At 45.2% G+C, this 25,813-nt stretch overlaps 1 protein-coding gene across 1 annotated transcript in view; it reads right to left on the bottom strand.

Moving 5' to 3' along the window:
* NT5E (5'-nucleotidase ecto) overlaps positions 1-21,280 on the bottom strand; it is a 52,314-nt gene extending 31,034 nt beyond the window's left edge. The window contains exons 1-2 of the mRNA XM_037143823.2: positions 20,867-21,280; positions 2,133-2,355 (exon numbers count right to left, since the gene is read on the bottom strand). Coding sequence (XP_036999718.2) covers positions 2,133-2,355; positions 20,867-21,205 — 562 coding nt within the window. The 5' untranslated portion in view covers positions 21,206-21,280. The remainder of the gene's footprint in view (positions 1-2,132; positions 2,356-20,866) is intronic.
* Positions 21,281-25,813: the final 4,533 nt, after the last annotated feature.

The raw sequence follows: 25,813 nt of genomic DNA on the forward strand, positions 1-25,813 counted from the left end.
TATGTCACTCGGTGTGCAAAGGCGTGGTCACCGGTGGGCCAGCTGTCTGCCTGCTGCCCAGAGCACCTGGCAGTCCCCAGCTCCCCTCAGCGGAGAGCAGCCTGGCCCAGGCTTGCCCTGCCCAGCGCCGGCTGCAGGACTCTCCCCTCAGGGACAGCCATGCTGCTCAGGGTCAACATCCGTTGACCTTCTTGTTGTTTCCAGTGGCTTGGACTTATTTTAACAAATACAACAAATACTTTTCTAATTGTTAAATATTATATCTTCATTATCAGTTAACTTTTTAAATTTTACTTTTACTGAATTTATCAGTTGGGTGATATTGGTTAATATAGTTATATAGAGTTCAATTGTACAATTCTATGATACATCATCTGTGTATTACATTGTGTTCACCACCCCACGTCAAGTCTCCTTTCATCAGCATTTATCCCTACTCTACCCTCTCCTACCTCCCTTTATGAGGTTTCTTTTCTTAACCCCTTCCCCTTTTACACCCAGCCCCAAACCTCTCTGCCCGACAGCTGTCAGTCTGTTTTCTGTATCTATGAGTCTGACTCTATTTTATGTGTTTGCTTATATTGTTTATTAGATTCTACATATGAGTGAGATTGTACGGCATTTGTCTTTCTCTGACTGGCTTATTCCACTCGGGAATATTCTCGAGGTTCATCCAAACTGTCACAAAAGGTAAGATTTTCTTCTTTCTTTTACAGCTGTGTAGTATTCCACTGTGTAAATGTAACACATAATTTTTTATCCACTCATCTACTGCTGGACACTTGGGCTGCTTCCAAATCTTGGCTGTTATAAATAATGGTACAATGAACATCGGGGTGCACATATTCTTTTGAATTAGTGTTTCTAGCTTCTTCAAATATCTTCCCAGAAGTGGAACTTCTGGGTCATGAAGCAGATGCACTTGTAATTTTTTTGAGGTAGCCCCACACTGCCTTCCGCAGAAGCTGCGCCAGTCTGCACTCCCGCCAGCAGTGCACCAGGGTTCCGTCTCTTTATGTCCCCGCCAGCACTTGGTGTTTGTTGATTTATTGATGACAGCCATTCTGACAGGTGTGAGTATCAGTGTAATTCTTAATAAAAATCCTTATTTCTGCTAGCTTTTAGTTTCTCTTTTTTCTTGAAGTATGGAAAGAAAATTAATTTGTTTAATTTAGAAAAAAACATCATTTTCTGTCCTCACTGATAGTGTTTTGGTGAATGCGTTCCTTCCTGTAAAAGTGGCTCAGAAATATTTCCTGAATGGTTTTGGAAATATATACAAAAGTGTATAAGTGGATATATAGATATAGCAGATATGTATCATATATGTCAGACCATTCAAGAATATATATGTATTTCCCAGAAAGCCAGATACACAAAGTCATTAAAACTACAAGAGATGATACCATATGATCTCACCTTTAACAGGAAGCTAATGAACAAAACAAACAAGCAAAACATAACCAAGGACACTGAAATACAGAACAGGCGACAGAGATGAGAAGGGATAGGGGAGGGAATTTCAGGGGAAGGGGAGAAGGGTTTGCAGGAACAAGTATAAAGGACACATGGACAAAAACAAGGGGTGGGGTTGGAAACAGGAGGGAGGTGGGGAGGGCTGGAGGGGTGAGTAAAGGGCAGAAAACTGTACTTGAACAACAATTAAAATAAAAAAAACTGCAAGAGATGAATAGTACAAAGGAAGAAAGGTGAGGTAGCTAGACATGTAATAGTCATACTAAAACAGGAAAGGTGAGGTGAATCGAGGTGGAACCTGGGCGCCCGGACTGCACAGGAGGGAGGGCATGAGTTACCTGGCTCTCGTTCTCCAGTAAATGTCCCTGTTCATTTAGCCCTGGATTTAAATGGACTTCTCGAATTTTGAACACACTGAATTAAACAAAGATAGTGTTGACAAAGAAGCTCGCTGAGCAGAAGGGCAAATGTCTTTAAGAAGTACTTTAGAATGATTAAGAAGTCAGCAGCCTGGCTTTATCGGTGTCATCCTAAGGGCACCACTTGCCCGAAGCACCCATTGTTCCTACTTTTCCCAGCAGCCCGTAAAAGCAGTGCCAAGCCCTGATGCGGGGCATCTATTTTCAGGCACTGTGTGCCATAAAAGTAGAAAATACCTGGATTTGAGAGAATAGGAGTTTCTTTCGAGGTGTATCCAACAATTCCCACAATTTCACCACCAACAGAAAGGTTTTTATATGGCAAATAAAGATTCGCTATTTGAGATGCTAGCGGCTCCTTCGCTTTAATGTTTGCACTCAGAATTGGAAATTTGGCCTGTTTGAGGAGTGGATCAATCAGACCTTCTGCACCATTATCAAATTCATGATTTCCCAGGGCCTAGTAAAAAAAGAAAGGAGAAAAATAATTAGGCACTCCGGATTTTCCAATAGAGGCATACTTCAAAGAATATTCCACTGGCCTGGTGGCTCCCCAACCTGGCAGGGCTCCAGGAGTCAATCACATGGTCTCTGTCCTCCTCATGTCCAAAGTTGACTCAGTCATCCTGGAGTTGGGCCCAGGGACGTGCAGATGGCTGGGCTGGTTTGAGAATTGCTCCCTTACCACCTGCTATACTGAAGGTGGTATCTATGGAAGAGTCACCCGGGAAGCTGGCTGGGTGTGCATTGCTCTGCCATCCCAGATCTGGGACTGCTTGGCCTTTTTTACCCTCTGTGTTCTCTCAGAAACCCACATTTCAATCCACCCACCCATCTGCCAGGGAAAACCACTAAAATCAATGGGACTTGAGCAAAAGGCAACTGAAAGAGTATTGTTGACTGAGACCAGGGACTTCTCCTCCTTCTCACATCTTCCTATCTCCATGGTCATGATTCCCTTATGTTTCCACCATTGTTTCTTGCCAAGGACTCGGTGGTCCTTTCTAATGCTTCCGGGGAAATGAAGACCCCCCCCCAAAGGCAAGCAGCAGAGAGCATTCTCATTTTACAGGGTGGCCTTGGTTTCTTCCTTCTGTCTTCTCTGGGCTACCCTGTGTTTCATTCCCAGCAGCTTCCTGTCTGATAAAGAACAGGTGAATGACTGCACCATGGTCGGGGTTTCCAGACACACTCTGAGCACAGGGCTTTGTGAAGAGCTGGCACGTTTAACGCAAGCCTTGTCTCCCACCTTCTCTGCTCTATCCCATTTTTTACTGCTCTGGAAGTGGCTACTTGGGGAAAAACAAGCATTTTGACATCTGGTAGCTTCCCCTGGAATAATACTGACAAAACACAGCATGCCAGCCACCTCCCCTGACAAGCCTGCAACTCTTTCTCCATTGGCCTCCTGGAATTTAGTCTGTCTCCTCTAGGCATGTATCTATCTGCTCTGGTTGCCAAAGCTGTTTTGCTAACTTAGTATGTAAACCAGTGAGTCTCAAACTTTCTAAATACCACTCCTGATTTCGCTTCACTTAACTGGTCATCTGGGAAGAGGCCAGGAACTGCTGGCTGGTGACCCCTCAGTCTAAGTTAGTACCTTCTGACCCTGTATTTTCTTATAGCCCCACCCCTTCCTTCTTAGCACATTCCACACTCTAACAGCATGTTCATGGGTCCTCACCAGACTCGGTCCTGCCCCCTCCACCCTGCTCCATGCTGTAGCCTCCCACCTGCCACACAGGCACCCCCTGAGCATCTGCTGCTCAAATGGTTGTGCATTACGTCCTGAAGTGGACACATTTACGCAGAGAGAGCAATGCAATGTCTTCCTATTCTCACCTACCTGCCTCCTCAATTCAATGCAGAATTTCTGATTTGCCTTCTCCCCCATCTCTGAGTATCTACTCATTTTACCTCTTCCTCTTACTTGATTACTTCCCTCTTAAAAGCTAAACTAGTCTTAAACTTTCTCCCAGTCTTGTGTAATTGTCTTTTTTTCTTCTATTCTGAGAACACCATTTCTTCCTATGGTGAAATGTTTCCGTTACGAGATTTCGAAAACTATCTTGCTTAACTATAAAGTTTTTTTAAAATGAACATTTCTATAGTTCTTCAGGAAAGAGTATTGAATGTGTCAGCCACCTTGGAGTTCACCAACCACCATTACATGACTGGAATTAGGTGGCATCCTAATTTTCATTTATTACATCTTGGCCCAAGCTGCCACCATCTACCCAGTTAATAAAGCCAGCAACCCAGGAGCAGCCAAACCCTTCCACTCCCTCCTCCCCCTCTCCTTCCACCAACCTCCCTTCCCTTTGCCCGAATGTCCTGTCTGCCCCATTGCTACTACCTACCTGTAGCCCTCACCATTTTTTCTGGATCACACTGCAACAGGGCTCTCAGCTATGGTCATTCCCATCTCTAAGCCATCTTGTATACTGCTGCCAGAACAACCTTTCTAAAAGGCAAATCTAATTTGTCAATCTTGACCTTAAGGTCCTACAGAGGTGCTCCATTCTCTTGTTGATAAAACTCAACATCCTGAGCACTTTGAACCACAAGGCTCTTTGAGATCTGGTCTCAGCTTCCCCTCCAGACTCATTTCTGACACCAGCCCCTAACGTGCAAGGCAACCAGGCAGAACTGGCTCCACCACTCATGAGCAATGACCTGGGCACATTTCTAAACCACAGCTCCCTCTGGAAGGGCAGTTAATGAAAAAAACAAAAGTTGGAATAAAAATGATGCAGCATTGACTAAGCAGTTGCTTCATACCCACACTGTGCAATGCGATTTCATACAGACAACCTGGTTTTGGGCTGAGAGGTTGGTATTATGACTATTTTCATTTTACAGATGAGAAAAACTGAGATCTGGAGACATTACATGAATTTCAAGATCACACAATTAGGAAGTAGTAGAGCTGGGGCCAGATTCCCTTCTGTTTGACTCCAACCTTCTCAACCTCTGTGCTTGGATGTAAAGGGCTTTGTATATGGCCTAGTATATAGTGAACACTCAAAATCAAATCCTAACTATTTGTGGCTTTTCATATTCTCACTTATCTTTTTCCCTTTGTATCTGATAAATGATGAGAAGATGAGCAACTGACTGATACATACATGGGTGGAACAGAATATTCCTTTTTCATGCCATGCCTTTATTACCTTATTCAACTATGGCTTCATTTCCTAAAGTCTGATGACCCTTCTAGAAGAGAGATTGACCAAGAACCCTTCGCTGTGTTCCCTGAGTTACATGTCCTCCCCCTGGCCCACAGTCACCTCTGTGCAGCCCTCAGAGACCCTGCACCTACCCACTGGGCCCCCTAATGCCCAGCAAAATTCCAGGAGCAGATCAGGACCATACCATCAAATGAATACATGAATAAGCATTGATGTATTCATTTGATGGTATAAGTATTGATGGAGGAACTCGAGAATTAGACAATTTTTGTTTATTTAATTTTGAAGTTGATTGGTTAGTTTGTTTTTTTTTTTAATTTAAATGATATTTTATTGTTAATACTATTACAGTTGTCCCAATTTTTCCCCCTTTTCCCTCTCCACCCAGACCCCTGTCTACTCCCTCAGGCAATCCCCATACCATTGTTCATGTCCATGGGTCATGCATATAATGCTCTTTGACTACTTTATTTCCTATGCTGTACTTTGATCCCCCTGACTATTTTGTAACTACCAATATATATTTCTTAATCCCTGCACCTTTTTTGTCTGTCTCCTCAATCCCTCACCCATCTGGCAACCATGAAAATGCTCTCTGTATCTATGATTCTGTTTTTGTTCTGCTTGTGCATTTGTTTTTTAGATTCAATTATTGATAGATATTTATTACTATTTTATTGTTCATACTTTTCATCTTCTTTTTAAAGAAGATCCTTTAATATTTTATATAATATAGGTTTGATAGTAATAAACTTCTTTAGCTTTTTCTTATCTGGGGAGCTCTTCATCTGTCCTTCCATTCTAAATTATGGCTTTGCTGGGTAGAGTAATCTTGGCTATAGGTCCTTGCTAGTCACCACTTTGAACATTTCTTGCCAGTCCCTTCTAGCCTGCAAAGTTTCTTTTGAGAAACTAGCTGACAGTCTTATGGGAACTCCCTTGTAGGTAACTAACTGCTTTTCTCTTGCTGCTTTTAAGACTCTCTCTTTGTTGTTTCTCTTTGGCATTTTAAATATGATGTATCTTGGTATAGGCCTCTTTGGGCTCAGCTTGTATGGGATGCTCTGTGCTTCCTGGACTTACATGGCTACTTCCTTCACTAGGATAGGGAAATTTTGTCATTTTTTCAAGTAGGTTTTCCATTTCTTGCTCTCTCTCTTTTCCTTCTAGCACCCCTACGATGCGAATATTGGTATGCCTGAAGTTGTCTCAGAGGCTCCTTGCACTATCCTCATTTAAAAAAAAATTTATTCTTTTTGTTCTGGTTGAATGTTTTTTGCTTCCTTGTAATCTAAATCACTGATTTGATTCTCGGCTGCATCCCCTCTACTGTTGATTCCTTGTACATTGTTCTTCATTTCAGTTAGGGCATCCTTAATTTTTGACCTTTTTTTTTAGATTTCCATGCCATTTTTTATGCTGTTGAGGTCCTCACTAAGTTCCTTAAGCATCGTTAAAAACAATGTTTTGAACTCTGTATCTGATAGATTGCTTCTCTCCATTTTGCTTCATTCTTTTTCTGGAGTTTCGATTTGTTCTTTCATTTGGGCCATGTTTCTTTGTCTCCTCATTTTGGCAGCTTCTCTGTGTTCGTTCATATGCATTAGGTAGAGCTGCTACAACTTCCTGGCTCAGGAGAGTGGCCTAATGCAGTAAGTGTCCCATAGGGTCCTGTGGCACAGCTTCCCCTATTACCCAAACTGGGCACTTGAGTTGCACCCATCATGTGGGCTGTGTAGAACCCCTCCTGCAGCAGAGCCTTAATTGCTGTTGGCAGGTCAATGGGAGGGATTTACCAAGGCCAATCAGCTGCAAGGACAGCAGTGACCACTGGCCACCAACCTCCACCCACCATGGAGGATCAGCTTGCAGGAGCCCACTCCACATAGCAGGATTTAGCAGGGCTCTGGTGCCCATTTAGTCCACCCCCTGAGTATGTTGCTTCTGGAGATGGTTGGGTGGTGGTGCTCTGATGTGGTCTGTAGTTGTTCACTGTGCACACAGCCTCTGGGGTCTCTGGGAGTTTAAGGCCAAGTGTTCTGTCCAGGGACACCCAAGTAAGCTACAAAACAATCTGCAGTTGGCTGCTACCTGTGCTGGGTTTGGAGTTGCCCAAGTGAGTCCAAGCAGTTAAATAAGACCAGCTGCTTTGCTGCTAGTGTTGGGCCTCAGGCCCCTTAGCAATAGGCAGGGGGATGCTGAGCCCAGATGCTGTCTGTTTGAAAGAATTTAGGAAAATATGAAGCATGAGCCAAGCAAACTGTTTATGTGAAAATGCCACCTGAAATAGCTTGGATGGACCTGAAAGTTGTGGGTGCAGGGAGCCTCAGGAAATCACCAGGGTGGGGCAAACAGTGTGAGACAGGTTAATGAAATCTCAGATATGGTGTCTACCTGCTGGTTCTGTGGCTTTGTGGGTGGAGTACTCAGAAAACATCCAGTGGCCTCTGCCAGCACTTTTGTCTGGGAGTAAGTTGCCCCCAGCTCTCACCCTGATGCTGGACAATCAAGTTCCTCCCTGTCTCTAGTGTCTTTCAATCTGCTGCCCTTGTGCTGGAGCTCAGAGAGAGTGAGTCCAAATAAGTCTACGTGCAGGTCCTTTAGGAGGGATTGCCTGAGAACTGCCTGAGACCAGCAGTTTGTCTTCCACAGTCTCAGTCCTCACCAGTTTTTACAGCCAGAAATTATGGGGACTTTTCCTGGCACTGGAATCGTGGGCCGAGGGGCTTGGACCCCTCACTCCTGAGATATCCCTTCCAATATTTTCCCACCACAATGTGGGTTGGGACCAGCCCATTCTGCATCTCCGCCCCTCCTATCAGTCATGCTGTGGTTTCTTCTTTAATTCGGTAGTTGTAGGATTTCCATTCAGCTTCATTTCTGTTGGTCCTTAATGATGATTGTTCTGTAATTTAGTTGTAATTTTGATGTGGATGTGTGAGAAGGTGAGCCATGTTTACCTATGGAATCTCGACAGAGAGTTGGAAAATTTTTAGTTGTATGTTATAGTTAATAAAGTTAGTAGTTAATGCATGTGAAAAGCAACTGAAGGTGACACACCATGATTCCAGGAGACCTATAAGCAGTTCCAGGCGGAACTGCTTTGTGCCCCAGGAGGACTATTAGTGACCAAGATGGCATCTGAGCCATTGTGCTCCCGGGAGAGATGTCCACCCTGATGAAGAACCACTGGTCAACTGAAAGGATGCTAGGAAAATTGCTGGACTACAGCTTTTATCTAGTTAACCTTTTCCCTGAATTCCAAACCATTTACCTACACTTTTCTTCTCCTTATAAAAAGGGTTAGTTTTAAATGAAATGTAAAAATGTCTGTTCAGGTGCATAACCAGCTGTGTTCTCAGATCACCGGCCATCTGAACAAAGTGACCATAAAGATTCAATCCCTGTCCTACTTATTAGCTCTGGTGGTAACAGGCAGCGGGAAGACTGACTTTGCCTGTTTTGGCATCTCTAGCAAATTTCTTTCTTCTACACACAACTACTTTTTCCTACAAAAATTCATGCAGATGGGGTGTGGAAGGTAGAGGGATCAAATGAAAAGAGAAGAAGAACTGTGGACACAGACAACAGTGTGGTGATTGTGGGTGGGAGGTGGGTGGAGGTACAGGAGGGTATAAGGGTGATAAATGATAATGGGAAAAATACAATAAGAAATTCATGCAGAAGATTCCTTTGGAAACTTGTAGTTTCATTTTCCCACTGTGACGCTCTCCTGTTTGTGTCTTCCTTGAACCTCATTATTCCTAAGCTCTTCAGAAGGACTGTGCCACTCACCGGAGCGCACCGTGTCCCTACCACACTGCTGGCCTACAGCAGGAGCTCAAGAAGTGTGCTAAATAAATTAATTATTCATTTCTATTATTCTCATCAATAACTTGAAAATCCCTCAGGAAGAGTCTGCCCCTGGGATGAACTCAGAACAATAAAAGATAGAATAGAATGGCAGATTGCTGTTCTGTGTTCTTTTACATCTTGTAGAGCATTTGTATCAATAATGCACACATAAGGACACTTAAAGATTCACACTGCAGTGTTGGTCCTCCCTTTTTTGTGACCTCTGAAAACTGCCTTAGGTGTGTACTTGCCGATGAGAACACGTTGCTGCTCTTCCCAGCTTCTCTCCTGCCTTCAACAACTAACCCTGATCTGATTACTTGCCACTTAATGCTGTTATTCTCACATCAGGCACGCAATTTCCCTGGCCCAAACTCATACTCTTACATCCTCCCTTTCTCTCTTCTGCTCCTTTGCTTTCCAAACACTTCATTTCTGCTATTGGGTTCATTCATTCACTAACCCTAGTCATTCACTAATTCCAGCCGAATGACAACCTTTTATGTTTTTACTACAAATGCTACATTTCTCTACCCTACCCGCTCCTTTGTCTATGGCGAATGCCAGTGCACTTTTTCATAAATTCAGAGAGCTGAGCCTAGTAGGTGACCTTCTTCAGTATCTCCAAACAATTTTCTTATTTAGACAAATTTTCAGGTAATTATGAGGTGATCACATCGCTAATCATTTATTTCCAATGCATGGTATGCTAAAAAGAATTTAACTTAACTTCAATTGTCATATTCTGGATACCAGAATCACAGAAACATATTGTGTGCATATGACCTGAACCCCACTCCTCACCCTCACTCCGTCCTTTGTGCAGGAGAACCCTAAAAAACCATTAAAAACCCAGACCTGATGATTTGACATGAAAGAAACTTTCCATATCCCTCACTGAGCCCAGCCCAGGACAAACGGGCCACCCAAACACCTAAAAGTTAAAAACAATAAAAGTGCAAGGACAAGAGGAGGTTTGATTTTTCCATGACTCAAAATCCTGTTGCTGTTGTTAAATGAACTGTGAGGAGTACATCCCGGTGTTTTTTTAACCCCTTCTGTCAGTATGTGTCAACATTTACATGTTATGTGGATGGTCTGTGAAAGTACAGTGGCGCTGGAGAGACTCTGCCAACCAAGAACGAGGCCCAGAAGGCTTTTGAGGTCATGTGAGTAGGCAATGGAGGAATGAAGATATTCTAAAATTTCTGACTCCAGATTTCTTGTTTTCATTATTAATAATACCCTGCCATTATGAGTGAGGAAAAGCTGGTGTCTAAACTTTGGTTTGAAATTTTCACAAATTCTGAACACAGGCCAAAGTCTACCTTCTCTCTGGGGGTAAACAATTTCCTTACTTAGACAAATTTTTAGGTAATCATGAGGTGATCACATCTCTAATCATTTCTTTCCAATGGACTGTATGCTAAAAAGAATGTAACCCAACATTCAGTTATCATCTTTTGGATACCAAATTAACGGAAGGTAACTAATATTCACCCAGATAGAAGTGCAAACAAATGCATGATGTCACAGCGCTGCTCTTCCCTACACCTGCAGTATCTCTGTAGCAGGAAACCTGCCTAGACAAGCCCAGACAAGTCCGTTTGCCAAGCCACTAAGATAAGGAAGAATGAGCAATTAAGTAACTAAGAAGTAAGAACAAAAGAACATTGTAGGACCCTAGCAGCAGCCCTGCTTTCTTGCTTCTGTAAACCTGCTTCTGCCATGTAGGCTTAGTAAAATCACCTCCTCATGCCACACTATATAAACAAGCCCCTGCCCGAGCTCGGGGCCCAGAATTTGGAGACTGCTTCCTCTGGGTCCATGCATGTAAATAAAAAGTTCCACTCTGTACACCTGAAAGTGGCTGAGTTGTTTTCTGTAACATCTCCAACACCAGAACCACAGAAATACAGTGTCCATGGAAGATGCTAATAAGTCGATTGAATCAGCCTTTCCCACTGAGTTTGGACTGAGCCTCAGACTCCTGCTTATCTTGCCCCTGCAGGAAATTACTGTCAATCAACTAGACACCAACACAACATAAAATTGTTTTTCATGCTTATACTATTATAAATTATAAGTGTGGAATCCCTTTATTGACTTTTACCAATGGTAAAATGTATTTTCAGTGAGTAAAAGATGTTAGGGACAATACTTTCAAATAAAGAAGAAAGAATCCTTTCTGACCTTCCTGTCTTCACTATGTTTGTTCCAGGAACTGTGTGGATGGGACCTGCAACTGAATTCAGTAGTCACTCAGACAGTCTGCTGGCTGGCCATACTGTTGTCTGAGGCTACATGCCAACTGGCAGGTTTTTCCACTTTCCTAGCTTTCCCTAGGAGGAGCTGCCATTTAATTTACTTCCTGCTTTCACCCAGAAACAAATGTTCCCATTGGTATGGAGTAAATGTGTGAACAGAAGAAACAGTGAGGACACCCCTCAGAGAGAGAGGAAGAGAAACAGAGCCCTTCGTGTGAGATGGGTCAGTTGCCGGGAGACCGCAGGAGTCGGGGCCAGAGCCTTGAGGCTGACATTTGTTCCTGGTCTGCCAAAGGGGACACAGAACACAGTGGCCATCTGACAGCCTTCCATGTAGGCCTCCCATGATTCTGGAGTATTTTGTGTTAATGGAGAAATCTTCCCCTTTCTGACTCTTGCAGTTACCGCTGATTGAGCCAAGAAATCCATCTTCCTGTTATTAAATAGTATGCATTAATTGGCCCCCCAAATCCATTTAAAATGTACCTAATACAGAGGAAAACTTGGTAAATATTTACTGAATGAACGTACAAGTAAAGAAATAACCGGAGAGCAGGAGTAGAAGAGAATTGATTCCCAAGGTTGGAGTTACGGTCCTCGGCCCCTGGGCCAGTTGCCTGCACAGCCTCTTCCATGTAACCTGGAATCCTGGACCCGTGCCATGGTGTCTGAGAGCTGCAGTGGAACGAGGCTACAAGACACAGTCCCTCTGAACTCTGGCACCAAACTGGTGAAGAGTTCTATTTTGAAAAACTCTAACGAATGAACACAGCAGCCACAGAATGATAATTTCATCAGGAAACTGGGCCACAAAAGGCATGCAGGCCACGAAGTCCTGAAAGCTGAAAAAGCCTCCCAGGCCAAGAACCTGCTAGGCCTTACTAAAGACAGAGCCTGAGTTCTCAACTGGGAAGTGTGTCCCCAAATCAATAAAGCTGTGAGGCGATCACAGTGTCCCAGCTCCAATGAGCTCCTGATGCAGCATGCTTGGTTAGTTTGCCTCAACCTGCAGCAGAATTTTTATTACATGGTTTACCAGAAAATGTAGATCTTCTCCAAGTTTTGAAGGGTCCCTCCCCCTCTTCATTCCAGGCCTGCCCAGCTTGAAAGCAGGCCAGGTGGGTTGTAGACACTGTGAAAACACACAGGCCCGGGAAGGCACCGGTAGAACAGAGGACTGGACCACTACACTGTTTCTTGTTTCAGCAGACACTGGATGGAGTTAACTGGGTGTGAGCTGGTGGTCACTGCCCTTTCTCCAGCCCCCCGCCCCCCTCCTCCCACGGCTTCCTATTCCTCTCTGCTGGCCAGCGAGCCCCCTGCCAGGTGGAACACCCAGAACCTAATGAATGAGACACTGTGTGGCTGCATGTGGTCCCGGGTGTTGGGAAAGAGCCTCCAGCACCACAGAGAAACACCCTGAGAGGCCAGGAGCTCTGCCCTCCTCCCCTCGGCCCTCCCTCACTGCCAACCAGCCTTGAGGTCCTGTTGTTTGTGCTCCTGCCGCATCCCCCAAGGGCTCTCTTCCTTCGCCCCACTCCACTACCCCACTCCACTGCCCCACTCTGACTCATCAGCGTCCTCTACTGGTCTCCTGGCAACCAGGCTCCCACGCTTCTCAGCCACTCACTTCCCACAGGCCGCCAGACTGCCCTTCCCCACACACCCAGCTGCTTCCTGCTTCCAGTCTCTCCAAGGCTTCCCTGCCTCCCACCTCCCAAAATCTCAGTCCTGACTCCCTGGACAGCCCCTCCTTGATCTCCCTGAACTGCCTCATTTTTTCTGCTAAACTTCAGGTGCTCTGAGTTTCAGAAATACTAAACCACTCTCATGCAATGAGCTGCTTTGGATGCAGCTGAAGTGTGACGGCCTGAGCAGCCTTCCGTGGCAGCTCCGCTATTGACGCTCACCTCTCTGTGCGTCCATCCGTCCGTCCATTGTACCTCGCACACATGTCTCTAGCAGCATTTGTCCTCGCGGTGGCTGCCTGCCCTCACACCTTTTTCCCAGAGGTAGGAGTGGTGCCAACTGTCCCTGCATCCTCTGTGACACCAGACGAGTGGCTGGCACCAGTGCTCAGCAGATGTTTGCTGAATGGATACCAAAACCGCCCACTCCCCAGCTCCTTTTAAACGGTCTCCATTTTACTCTATTGTCTGTATGGGAGCCATTACAACTTTTCAAAAGAAGGCAGGATACAAAAACAAACTTGGTGACGTAGTTAAGCAATAACTTAATTGTAAAATGAGAGGAAAACCAAGCTGCTGGGAAGCAGGCGAAAGCTTAGGCAACTGCCCCGCAGTTCAGAGCCTGAGCCCTGGCAGACCTTACAGGGCAGCCAGCCTGGGTCCCTCCTCTTTACTCCCTGTATTTTTACTTTTGTTTCTACTAACATCTCACTGGCACTTGTTCATGAATGAAACAGGCATTTAAAAAAACAAAGCTTGTTGAACTTTTCTGTGTGTCTTGTATGTGTGCACATGAGGACATTATTTAGATTTCATGATGGCAGAGAAAATGGACACTTGGAACAGTCTGTGTTGGAAATCTACTCAGGAGACCAACTGTTCAGGAGACCTGTCAATGGGCACCTACATTTGAAATAAAAGGGGGGGATTTCATAGCCTCAGCTTTGCTCACAGAAAACTGTAAAAAATGTCATTGAATTTGACATAGGGAACTGTCAAGAAAAAGAAGAATTTTTTAAGTAAAAATATAAAAAGAAATATTGATAGTTAGACTTTGATGCTATATGACCAAGCTCTGTTGACATAGTAACTCATTTAATTCTTACAATGAAATGAGGTAGCTGCTATTATTTGTCCTTTTCAGAGATGGGGAGGCTAAGGCATAGAGCTCCCACCCCTAGTATGTGGCAGAGCAAGGTAGTGAACAGGGGTACTGAGGTTTCAGCATCTAGGGCCTTAACCATTTGGCAAAACTGCCACCTATATAAACGCCTGGAAGGGCTGGGGATTGTAACACCACCCCTCTCTCACAGGGTCCCAGAGAGCCAAGTAACGAGGCCACGGTCCCCATTCTCAGGAAGCTGACAGGGCAGACAGGGAGACAGCAAGACATAGCAAGCACATCAACCCGTCCGTCCATGCTTACATAAAACAAGCAGGAACCACAGAGAGGGGTGTGAATGGGGTGGCCCGGCAGAGACACAGGCACGCCCTGCCAGCCAAGGGCAGAAGGGGCTCAGGGTGTGAGCTTTACCTCCACGGCGCCAGGCCGAGCGGGGGTGCTCGCGGGCAAGTGACGTGGTCGACTGTGTAAACAAATGAGGAAAAGAAAACAGGAGGGTCTAGGAGGTGAAAAATGCTCCCAGTGAAGAAAAGAGGCTTAAACACAATGTGAAAAGAAAAACAGAGGAAAGAAGAATTGATTTAAGAGCAGTGCAATTTGCTGTGATGCAGAAGAAAAAAATGTTTTTCAAGTCACAGATACCAATTGTACAAATGTCAAAAAGCCACTTGTCCGGAATTTGCAACACTTGACTTTAGTCATTTACACACTATCTCACCCCATTAAGGGCCTTGAGTTGCTGTCCACCTTATAATTTAAGCATTAGGGAGAGGCTGGCCTGTTATACAGTGAGGCTCAGTTCTCATCACTCAGGAAGACTCAACATAACTTCGGGAGGGGATGATTACAAATTATGCTTGGTTTGGATGATACATATCTGGCACTGTAGACCACTTCTGGTTTGGGGGCACGCTCCATCCTTCAGTCCTGGGCCCGGGCATGGCGGCCCTGGCAGGTGAATGTGGCTCCTGACTGAATGGCAGAAATAATCAGTGGGGCTCAATCCAGCTCGTCTGCACTTCAATGTTTGTTGAATGAATAAATGAATAAGTATTCAACAGATAGCATTTCACATTTTCCATATCAGATGAAAAAACTTACAAACTCTCCATATGTGCAGAATATGCATACCAATGTTACATTTAAAATGACCTGCTCAACTATTTGAGGTTTAGGCAGGTTTAACTACATCTCTGAGGGGCTGAGGGGCTCCGGCTAATGTGTGTGTTATGTACAGAAGTAGTTACTGAAGTGAGGGAAAGGGAATGTGAAGAGAATTCCCTTCAAATTCTTGTGATGAGGTTGAAAAAAACAGAGGCAGGAATTTGCACAACATTCAAGTGTATCTGAGTGAGTTTTGAAAAGCTGCCAATCTGGTGTATGCTTTGTTTGTCTTTTTCCAATTTTCAGTTAAGCAAACACAGCCACTAGAACGAGGACAACATGAGCTCCTGAGGTCAGCTGCACCCAGCTCAGCCCCGGGCTGGACCTCAGAATGCAACAGAGGAAAAGGCCTTGACCGCAATACCAGGCTCACATCTCTGAGGCCTGGGCACCCACAACCCCCAGTACTTTCAACCCTCAAGGTCTGAGATTCAGATACTAACAACCTTCTTTGCCTTAAAAAAGACACCATTGTCACCAGGAGATCCCTTTCGGGCCTCCCAGTGCAGTTTCGGAACTAGCGTTGCTAGTTCCGTCTTCCTTTAACCAGCTTTATGATTGAACACAGTAATTCTGACAGTTTCCTTGTCAGATGACATGAGAACATCAAATTCCTTCACAAAAATTTCATTTGTAAAGCACTTGGACATAAGGTGACTTCTCTTTACTTTAGGGATTCATTTCCTGGGGCAGACAGGAAACACACTCACTGCCATGACCCCTGCACACAGGTGTTAGAACTTTCGTCATTTGTGCTTTGCTCTGCTTACCCCCATCCTTCATTGGTCTCACCCAGCCTCTTTATTTGGTTAAGAAGGGGTCCAACGGGTACTGCCCCCTCCACCTACTGAACAGCGAGTTTCACCCAAGCGGGTCTTGTTCACTGTCCTCAGTACTAAGCGGAGCCTGGCACAAGGTAGTGCTTAGTGAGTATTTGTGGACTGAATGAGTAAATGAGCTGCAAAGACAACAGGCTTGAAACTAGGCTCATCCTCCTTCCATTTCCTTCGGCATCATTTCCTATCACTAATAGAGTAACACTCCAGCCCATATCCTGGGGCCCTCTTTATCTGGAAACAATGAGAGAAGACCCAACCCATCACCCGACGACGAAAGAGCTGTTGTGGAGGTAACTGTGAGGGAGAAATAAGAGAGTTGTCAAGCAAACTTAGACCTGTGAAATTAGGTCCTGGGGCAAACCAAGTTATTATGCTGGTGGATTAGAAGCCAGGCAGAGGAATGGGCAGGGGCTGAAATGCTGAGAAATGACATGCAACAGACCACTTTCTCCAGTCCCCCCATCTTACAGATGAGGAATCGCTGCCCAAACTTACAGAGCTAATGAGTAGGAAGAGGCAAGCCATAAAGCCTGGGTGTCCCGACATCCCATCCAAATCCCTTTCCACCTCCCACATAGGGGTCCAATCAGGCCCAGTAAGCCCAGGAAAAGCCTTTACACAGATTGCAGCTCTGTGCTGCAAATAGCAGGGGTAAGCTTAAGTAAAAGAATCTGCATTCCTGTGTAGTAGCGTCAAAGTCTGCAGACTCTCCCAGTGCTCCCAGCTTGAACCCTCTGAGTCATCTCTTGATTACCACCCTCCCCTGAGACACTCCAGCCAACAGAAGGTGAGAGCATGGCCAGCACTTGCTGACCCCTTACTGTGGGCCCACCCTGTGCTAAGCACTTAACACGCATCATCATCTCCTTCAAACCTCACAACAACCTCTGGGATGCAGCTGCCGCCACACCCGTCTCGCACAGGCGGAAAGGGAGGCTTCATGAGATTAAATGACCTGCTCACAGTTCATAGATTCTAAGGGGCAGAAGGAGGACTTGATCCTCGACCCAATCACCAGGGAGGTCATCCTTTCAGCCATGAGCCGTGCTTCCTGCCTATTAAAACTGGCTCCCCTGGATTCAGCCTTTCTTTCCCCATCGCCACAGTGCAGTTCTTAGCATCTCACACCTATACTACTGTCCCGTCTCTTCTCCCAGCCTCTTCTGTGGTGTCTCCTCCTTCCACCCACTTCTGTTCATCTTCCCAAACTGTGATTCTTCTATGTCGATGAGAGGTTTTTGTCACATCATCAATTCTCTGTAGACACCAACTGGGTGTCCAACAATTCTACTCAGTTCTGATACTATCTACCTGGAGTGGGCAGTGGATCCCACAAGGTAAGGGGTCAGTCCTACAGGACTGTCTCCACTTCAGATGACAGTGGCAGTGTTGAGCCACCTGTACCTTTGGCTGGTCAGCTATCAAACCTCCATAGGTTTAATAATTTGCCAGAATGACTCATGAAATTCAGGAGAGTGCTTTAGTTACTATTAGTGGTGTATTATAAAGGATACAACTCAGGAACAGCAAATGGAAGGCATGCATCCATTGGGAGTACACAGGGGGGTGTGGTGTCTGCCCTCCCTCTTGGCACACCAGCCTCTCAGAACCTCGATGCATTCACTAACCCAGGAGTTCTCTGAACCCCATCACTCAGGGATTTTTAGTGGAAAGTTCATTACCCAGGCACAATTGATTAAATCATTGGCCCTTGGTGATTAGCACAATCTCTGTTCCCTCTTCCATCTCAGGAGGTTGAAGGGAGGCTGAACATTCAAACTCTCTAATCAAGGCTTAGTCTTTCTGGCCACCAGCCCTCATTCTAAAGCTATCCAGGGGTCCCCAGCCATCAGTCATCTCAGAAACTGGGTTCAAAGACCAAATATTTCTTTTTTCTTGTACCAAAGTCATGCTCTGCTCAGAAACCTCCAGTGGCTCCCCTAACAACAGAAGAGAGCCCAGACTTGTCCAGGTGGCAAGTACACAGCTGTACACAGCCACACTTCCCATGATTCCTACCACTCGCCATGGTCCGGGCTGGTCCACCTTCCAGACTCCTGCCTCTGCACCTTTGCCCCATCCTCCTGCCCTTTGACTGAATTGAAACACTTCTTAGGACACTGTTTGTTTAAAGACTGAGGGGGAGTAGAGGGCTCCAGTCACTCAAGAAGGCAACCTGGTAGTCCTTAGTCAAAGTCAGGATACAGCTGCCTGTGGCCAGCAATTCTGCCCTTGGCTATGGGTCCTAAAGAAATCCTCACAGGTGGGACCAGGGGGAGGCTATTCGGAGCAGCATGCTTGTGGAATTGCAGCATAATCTGTGTGATCTCCAGATGGACCCGTCACCCAGGGGTGGACGGGGGGAGCCGATGGTAAAGTCCGTGGAGATCTCTGTGGAGCACGACGCACATTATGTGGTCTGCGCAGAGTGACAGAGACAAATCATACAACCAGTTTAGGACAAAAGGAAGAAGTACAATAAACTGAGTAACAGGATGGGTTACATAATTTAAAAATACAGGCATCTCAAAGAATAACAAAAGCTCTGCAAGTACATACAGAAACAAAACATAAACATCTGACATGTTGGAATGGTTACCTATGCAGGGCATGAATACCTGACTAGTGGTCCCTGGGTGAGTTAAAGACTGGGGCCACGGTACCTACCCCAGCTCCTGGCTCAGTTACCTTGGAGCAATTTGTGGACAGAAAGGGGGCTGTCAGGCCAGGGCCTCAGAAGCAGGGTCAGCTAGAGAGAAGGCTGCCCTTCTCTGCTGAGGATGTCTTCCTCACAGCTCACCCACCTCCATGGCGATGGTGAGAATCTCATCTCTAGAGATGAGTTCATTTGGCTTTGTAGTTGGGGAGTGGAGGATTTCATAAGTCTGCTCAATGAGTAAACATTAAGGACAGTTTAGACAACGGGACTTAGAAGAGATGGTGAAGGGAGTGGAGGAGGAAGGTAAACTGTGCCAGACTGTCAGAATCAGATAAAACCTCTACTGAGCACTTACAACAAGCCAGCAGGGTGCTAGGGAGTTTCACATGAATTATCACATATAGGTTCACAAATATTCTCCCGACGGTTGGGGGTTATCCCCTCTGGTTTGTAGCTGGGGAACTTGAAGTCAGAGAAAGAAACCTGGCCACACTGGCCTGCACTGTGAGTGCGTCCGTGTTGTTTTCCTACTGCCTGGGGAACACCGGCCTTTCCACTGCTACAGCTTCGAACTAGCTGCTTTTGACATCCTCTCTAGATTTTTCGGCCTAGCAGCGGGTCCGGATCTCCAGTCTCGCCGGGACCTCCAGGGCTATCAGAACTGCTCCAGCAGCTCTGGCTGGAATGTAGCAGGTCTAGAAGCTCTACATCTCAGACTTGCTGAGGGAGCTCCTGGGGTTAAGCTAAGTTCTAGTAACTTCCTCTTTCCCTCCCACACACTTGATTCTTTATTTGTGGCTCCTCTTACTAGGTCTAATTTTTAGGGAACTAGAGATCGTCCTCCACAACTGTCTTCCACTCTGATCTGAATCTCCAGCTTCCTGAGATGCATGATGTTACGGGGTAAGGGGTGGGGTGAGGGGGACCCTTTAATGAATTCTCTGAGAGTAGTATAAACAAAATGACAGTGAACAATCTCTGTAAAACAAGGATACAGCAGAGTTTTGCCGTATGCTAAAGCATTACAAGAACCAGGGTTATACGCAGGTCAAATGAGGCCTGTCAAACCCAGGAATGCACAAAGTTCTGAAGAGATGGCGTCAGAAAGGCGACTTTTACCCAGCCTTACCACTGGTGCTCCTCACCCGCTTCACACCCTGCCAGCTATGTAAGCAGCCTCATTTTCAAGTCCTAGGTCAGTCACTTTGAGTAAAATTTAAAAGAAAGTAATTCCATCCAACATAAAGCATTCTCCAGTTCCTGGCAGCGATTATAACTTGCAGATTGCCCACGCCTCACCCAGAGTCCTGTCATAAACACTTGCTGAAGTGATTAACACCACAAGCTCAATTTGACTTAAACAGGAAAACAGTATTATTAGAGAAAACTATGGATTCTCCTTTTTTTTTTTTTTTTTACCATAAGGAGTTTATACAACTGTGAAGAAAAGGGTGTCACAGAAAGACACCCTTTAAAAATTTACACAGCAGTCTCTGGTAACAATAATAACTAACATTTAGAGAGGCTACATGTACTCTGTGCCATGCAACCCTCTGAGGGAGGCACAGTTCTTACCCCCAATTTATAGAGGCTGGATAGAACCGAGGCAGGGAGAGAGTAAATGACGTGCACACACAGGTACGATGGCTGAGCAGGGAATCTAACCCAAGGCTGTAATTTTAAGGTCAAGCTCCAGAGTCAAATGGCTTTGGAATCCACCCTTATCCGGTCTCCGTCTATTGGGGCTGGTGCCCTTGATGATGTACACAACCTCTTTGACTCTGAGTTTCCCTTCCGATAAAATCAGATAAAGCATTCTTAAATAGCTGGAGCAGTGAATGAGCGAGATGCGTGGCGGGTCTACTTGGGGTCCCTCGTACTGCTGTCAATCTCCCGCACAGCCCAGCTGAACCGTCTCGTAGGCCGGGCTGGGTCTACTCCTCTAAATACGGCATCTCTTGGTGGAGGCCCAACTTCAATGCTTTTAAGACTAATCATCCAAGAGGCTTTTGCATCTGCATCTACCTGGCACACTGACCAGAGTCTCGCTTTCTCCGCACATCTCCCCTGGGTCCTAAGCTTGCAATCTCGCGCCACGCAACGGGCTCCTCCTGCACCCCGGCTTCTGGCTCCTTCCGGACTCCTACCCGGAGCTCCGGGGCCTCCGCGCTAGCGGCCGGCTTACCATGGCATCGTAGCCCAGGGCGTTCATGAAGTGTGCCACCTCCGCTCCCTTGTACACGGTGAACCAGATGGTGCCCTGGTACTGGTCGCCAGCGTCAAGCAGTAGGACGTGGGGCTCGGCAGTGCGGATCCGCTGCACTTGGGTGTACAGCCTCGCCACGCCGCCCACGCAGCGGCTGGGGTTCACGCATTTGCTAGAGTCCTCGCTGGTCTGCTCCAGGCGGCTGTGCACGTCGTTGGTGTGCAGGATGGTGAGTTCCCAGGCGCTGGCCGCCTGCCACAGCAGCGCGCCCAGCGCTAGGAACAGCGGCGCTAACGCCGGTGGGGCTCGGGGACACATGGCTGTGGCGCATGGACTGGGCGCGAGTGCTGGGAGCTGAGCAAGCGGCGGCGGACTGCGGGGAGTGCACTGAGGCGCCCAGGGGAGCGGGGCGGGACAAGGGCGGGACCGGGGCGGGCGCTCTTTCAGTCCGGAGTCCATCCCCGCGGCTTGGTCATACGGTGGGACCCTGGCAGCTGGCACCCGCTCCGGCAGGATCAGTGGGAAAGTGTTTCCCCGCGAGGAGCGAGATCAGGATCCCAGCCGGATCCGAGAGTTTGGGCGCCCGCAATCCCACTGCTGGAGGAGTTGAAGTTGCAGTTGGAGTTGGAGGGTCCACCCTGCGCCTACCACCTGCCTGACTCTCGCTTCTTTTGAGGAACGGATTTTTCTAAATAGAAACCGTATGGTTTGTGTTGGATTTGTGGCGGATTGTACGAGCTGGGTCACTGGAAAGGGCGAAAGAGGGTAAAGAAAGGACGCGGACAAAAAAGGTGGGCGACATGGGGGCCGTAGGGTGGGGAGAAGGGTAAAGAGAGATGGAGACGAAGGAGAGAGACGCGATTTGCGTTTTGTACTTTGGGAGCCAAAATACGGATTGTGAGAGGTAACCAGCCAGTCTCTTTCCAGCCATGGTGAGAACTCCCTAAGGAATGAAAACTCTGTAAGTCTACTTTGCTTAGGCGAAAATTTTAGAAGCTAATAAATAATCCAAATCCAGTCCTCATTTATTTACTATTAAAACCTTAGCGATAAAACAGCAATGGTGCATAGACAGCTATGGGAGGCTAAAACGAACTATGAGGAGTACAATTAGTAGCTTTGAGACTGCGTACAATTGATAGCTTCTGTTGCTTTTATAGGCATTTTTTTCCTTTCTGTCCTGTTTTTGAGGGTTTAATATGTTAAGGATGGCGCGCACATCTTTTAAGGCAAAGCTTTTCACAAGGAGGATGATATGAACACAAACAAATCAGTATGATAAATCATCTTTATAATCTAATTTTAATGGCAGTATTTCCTTCTGTTTCACAGATTGATTTCTTAGTGCAATCAATAATCTAGCCACTTGGTTAACGGATTGGGGTTTGTGGATGCAAAAGGTGAAAAGGATTAATAAGAAGTGCAAACCACCAGTTACAAAGTTAGTCATGGGGGTGTCACATACAGCACAGGGAATATAATCAGGAACATTGTAATAACTATGTATGTTGTCAGATGTGTGCTAGCCTTGTCAGGGTGATCACTTTGTAAGATATATACATTTCCAATCACTATGCCGTACACTAATATAATATTGTATGTCAATTATAATTCTTTAAAAGTAATCTTGGCACGTTGGGAAGGGTAGGAGAAGGGTGTTCACCCATTAGTATATCAATGAACATTGTTTTTTTCTCACCTTTTGGCTACTATGAATAGTGCTACTTGAACATGGTGTACAAAAATCTTTTTCAGTTGTTACTGAACTAAAGGGGTCCATTTGCCTGTGTGCATCAAAGCCCAATCAAATATAAAAAGAGTTTAGACCAAAGAAAGTAAAGTTTAATTAAGAAAATGGCAGAGTCACAGCTGGGCTTGTGCTCGGAGACCTGGCTCCCGGCTGGCACGGGGACAGAGTGTACATGGGAAAGTTCATCATAGTGAGGAAGCAAGTTGGGGTCCTAGGCTCCACTGACTGGTGTGGGGCCAGGGTAGAGAGTAGTTGATCGTTTTATTAGGTCCTCACATCAACTGTGGCACCTTCCTGTCTAGTTTCATGAGTGTGGCAGGTAGGTTGCATGTGCGCCTGGGGCTGAAACACTTTTAAAAAGATGTTATCTTTAGTTTGAGCAAAACACTGTTTCTGTGATCAACTGACTTGAGGCTTTGTTCTTAAGAGTTTGATGTTGACCAGAATCTCACATCCTAAGGATTTAATGATTAAGGAAGGGAGTGAACAAACATCAAGGAGAAAGAATTATATTAAACAAAAGAAGTTTCTGCATTGTTGCGAAGTTTGTGCTTTCAGTTGTGAAAAACAATGTAACTGAATGGAGGTCAGCTGGGACTCCAGCCCGGGCACTCCGGGCCTTACTGGAGTCCACATTGTCCTGGCTGTGTCACCAAAAACTGTAGCCAAGTGCAGGTTAGCTGCCTACCTCTTTGAAAACAATGCTTGAGAGGCAGGTGCTAATGTAAAGAAAATTGGTTTATTCAGATACTGGCCATCTGAAAGAGAGGAGGGGACTCATGTTTCAAAGACCATCTCTGCATCTCAGTGCAGGCAGAGGTTTTTATAAGGAGGGAGAAGGGAACAGAACGAAGAGAAGATCAAAGGAGGGGTTGCAAAGTTCTCTACCTGCAGACGAGCACAGTCCATTCAGGTAAGGCACGAGATGGTCCACCGTGCGTCATCCTGGTTTAGTCATCCCAGCTTCACGTTATCCAGGCTCCACCATTGAAGGTCAGCAGAGCTTCTGGAGCTGGGATGCCCGAAGGTCGGAGTCTGTATCTTTTGAAGTTAGTTCCTAGGACTCTTATACAGATGTGCTGTTCATCTACAAGCTATGTATTAGTCAAGTCAGCAATGACAGAAACAATGTCAGAAGAATGGTGGGGTGGGTTACAATTTCCTACTGTTACAATTTTCCACTACTACAATAATATAAACAAAACCACTACAAAATGGGGTCAGAGTTTCTGTGCATAGGAACTGCCTTGTATGTCTTACTCCTCCAACTTCTGGAATGTTAAAACTGGGCACAATATCAGCTTTGGGACTGGGCCTAAAGCAACACTGCATCCCAAACCACTGTTTGCAAAGACAGCAAAAAAGCCAGTAGTATGACTTTCAAACTGAAGATTTAAAAATTTCTTTAGAATTAGCATGACTATGCTAGTTTATTTGCACTGATAGAAATGCCTTCCTTCTGATGATTCTATCAGTGTAATGATTACCACAAATATTTAATGTAATTTTGGAAAAGAGTGATTTTGGGGTTTTTCTTCAATAAAGAACATTGTTTTCAGACAAAAAATGCTTAAAAAAATCTCCTTTAGAATTTCTGTTGATATTATGACATGGCTATTCAATGCAATGCTATGTAGTATTAAGCACAAAAATTAAAACCAAATAAAACAAAACAAAAGAAAAAAGAAATGCCTTCCTTCTATTGATAAAATTATTTCCCTTCCCTTGCTCATAAATACCCCTTACCTTCACCTCCCAAATGGAACATTATTTGGGTTTCTGCCTAAATCAGTGCTTGCCGAATAGGTATTCTGTTAGATTTCAAATAAATGCTTGTTGCCTCTCACTTCAGCATTCATTTTTAGGTTAGCCCATTTTGGGGGGGATATATACTCAGAAGGAAAATTTCTGAGTCATATGGTGGTTCCATTTATTTTGCTGAGGAATTGCCATTCTACAGATGACTGAACCATATAACACTCCCACCAGCAATGCACAGAATTCTAATTCTCCACATCTTCCTCAACACATGTTTTCTTTTTTTTTATAATAGCTATTGGGAAAATAGTATCTCATTTATCCAATGGCTGTTTGAGAGATAGCATCTCATTTTGGTTTAATTTGTATTTCTCTGGGCTGTGGAGCCTGGTATGGGGCTGGGACATTTCATGCCTTAGGGGGCGGGGACCTCCATAGCCAAGTAGTCCCTCCCATTTCATAACTGCCACATGCAGGTGGGGGTCTCGCCCACCCTGCATCTCCACTCTCCCACCAGCCTCGACATGGCTTTTTCTACATATTCTTAGTCATAGGACTAGTGTTCACCTAGTCTGTAGGCGGTTCTCAGTGACCGTTTTTCTGTAGTTTAGTTGTAAATTTGAAGTAGTCATGACAGGAGGCAAGCACACCGTTGACCTTCTCCGCCATCTTGACTGGAAGTGTCCAAAGATAAACGTTTTACTAAAGAAGTTATATGCTGGGGCAGGACTACCCACCATGACCTGCCCAGCTAGGGAATGTTTTTTCCTCCCTCACACCTCCAAACAACCATTCTAACCTGCTCTCACATTTAATAGTAGATCACATTTAATAATAGTTCCAATTTAATAACAATAAATTTATTGGAAAATGAGACGCAACTCCATTTGTCAAATCACAGTAGAATTGGAAGCACAGTTAGCTATGGATAAAAAAGTACTGCAAAAATCAATGAAAGTGTTCTGTGAGAACTAGCGCAGAACAGTTGTACGGTGTGTGAAATAAAGATTATTGCTATTTCATTATATTTATAAATTGCATGCTATAGTCCTTCATATTGGTAAAATTTGTAATACATATGTATCTGTGTGTAAATATGTGTGTAAATGTTGCGCATTCACCAGCACACCACTGGAACTATGTAATGAATAATTTGTTAAAGTTTCTTTTGTCATATGAAATTTTATTTCTTAACACAAGTATTCAATAAAATGTCCATGTTTCTTTAAGTGTGCTGTGACATTACATTTGTTTAGGTGAACCGAATTAAAAATCTGAGACCTGCTTTGATGTGAAAATGGGGGAAATCTATTTGCCCACAGGCATGGGTTATGCTGTTCACTGTGTATTTTTGTCTTACTGAAGATAAAACTAAACGTGATATATAACCTGGATAAATACTTTGTCCAAGAGCATTT

Source organism: Artibeus jamaicensis, unplaced genomic scaffold (assembly GCF_021234435.1).
Source record: "Artibeus jamaicensis isolate MK-2021 breed Jamaican fruit bat unplaced genomic scaffold, CSHL_Jam_final contig_387, whole genome shotgun sequence".
NCBI lineage: Eukaryota > Metazoa > Chordata > Mammalia > Chiroptera > Phyllostomidae > Artibeus > Artibeus jamaicensis.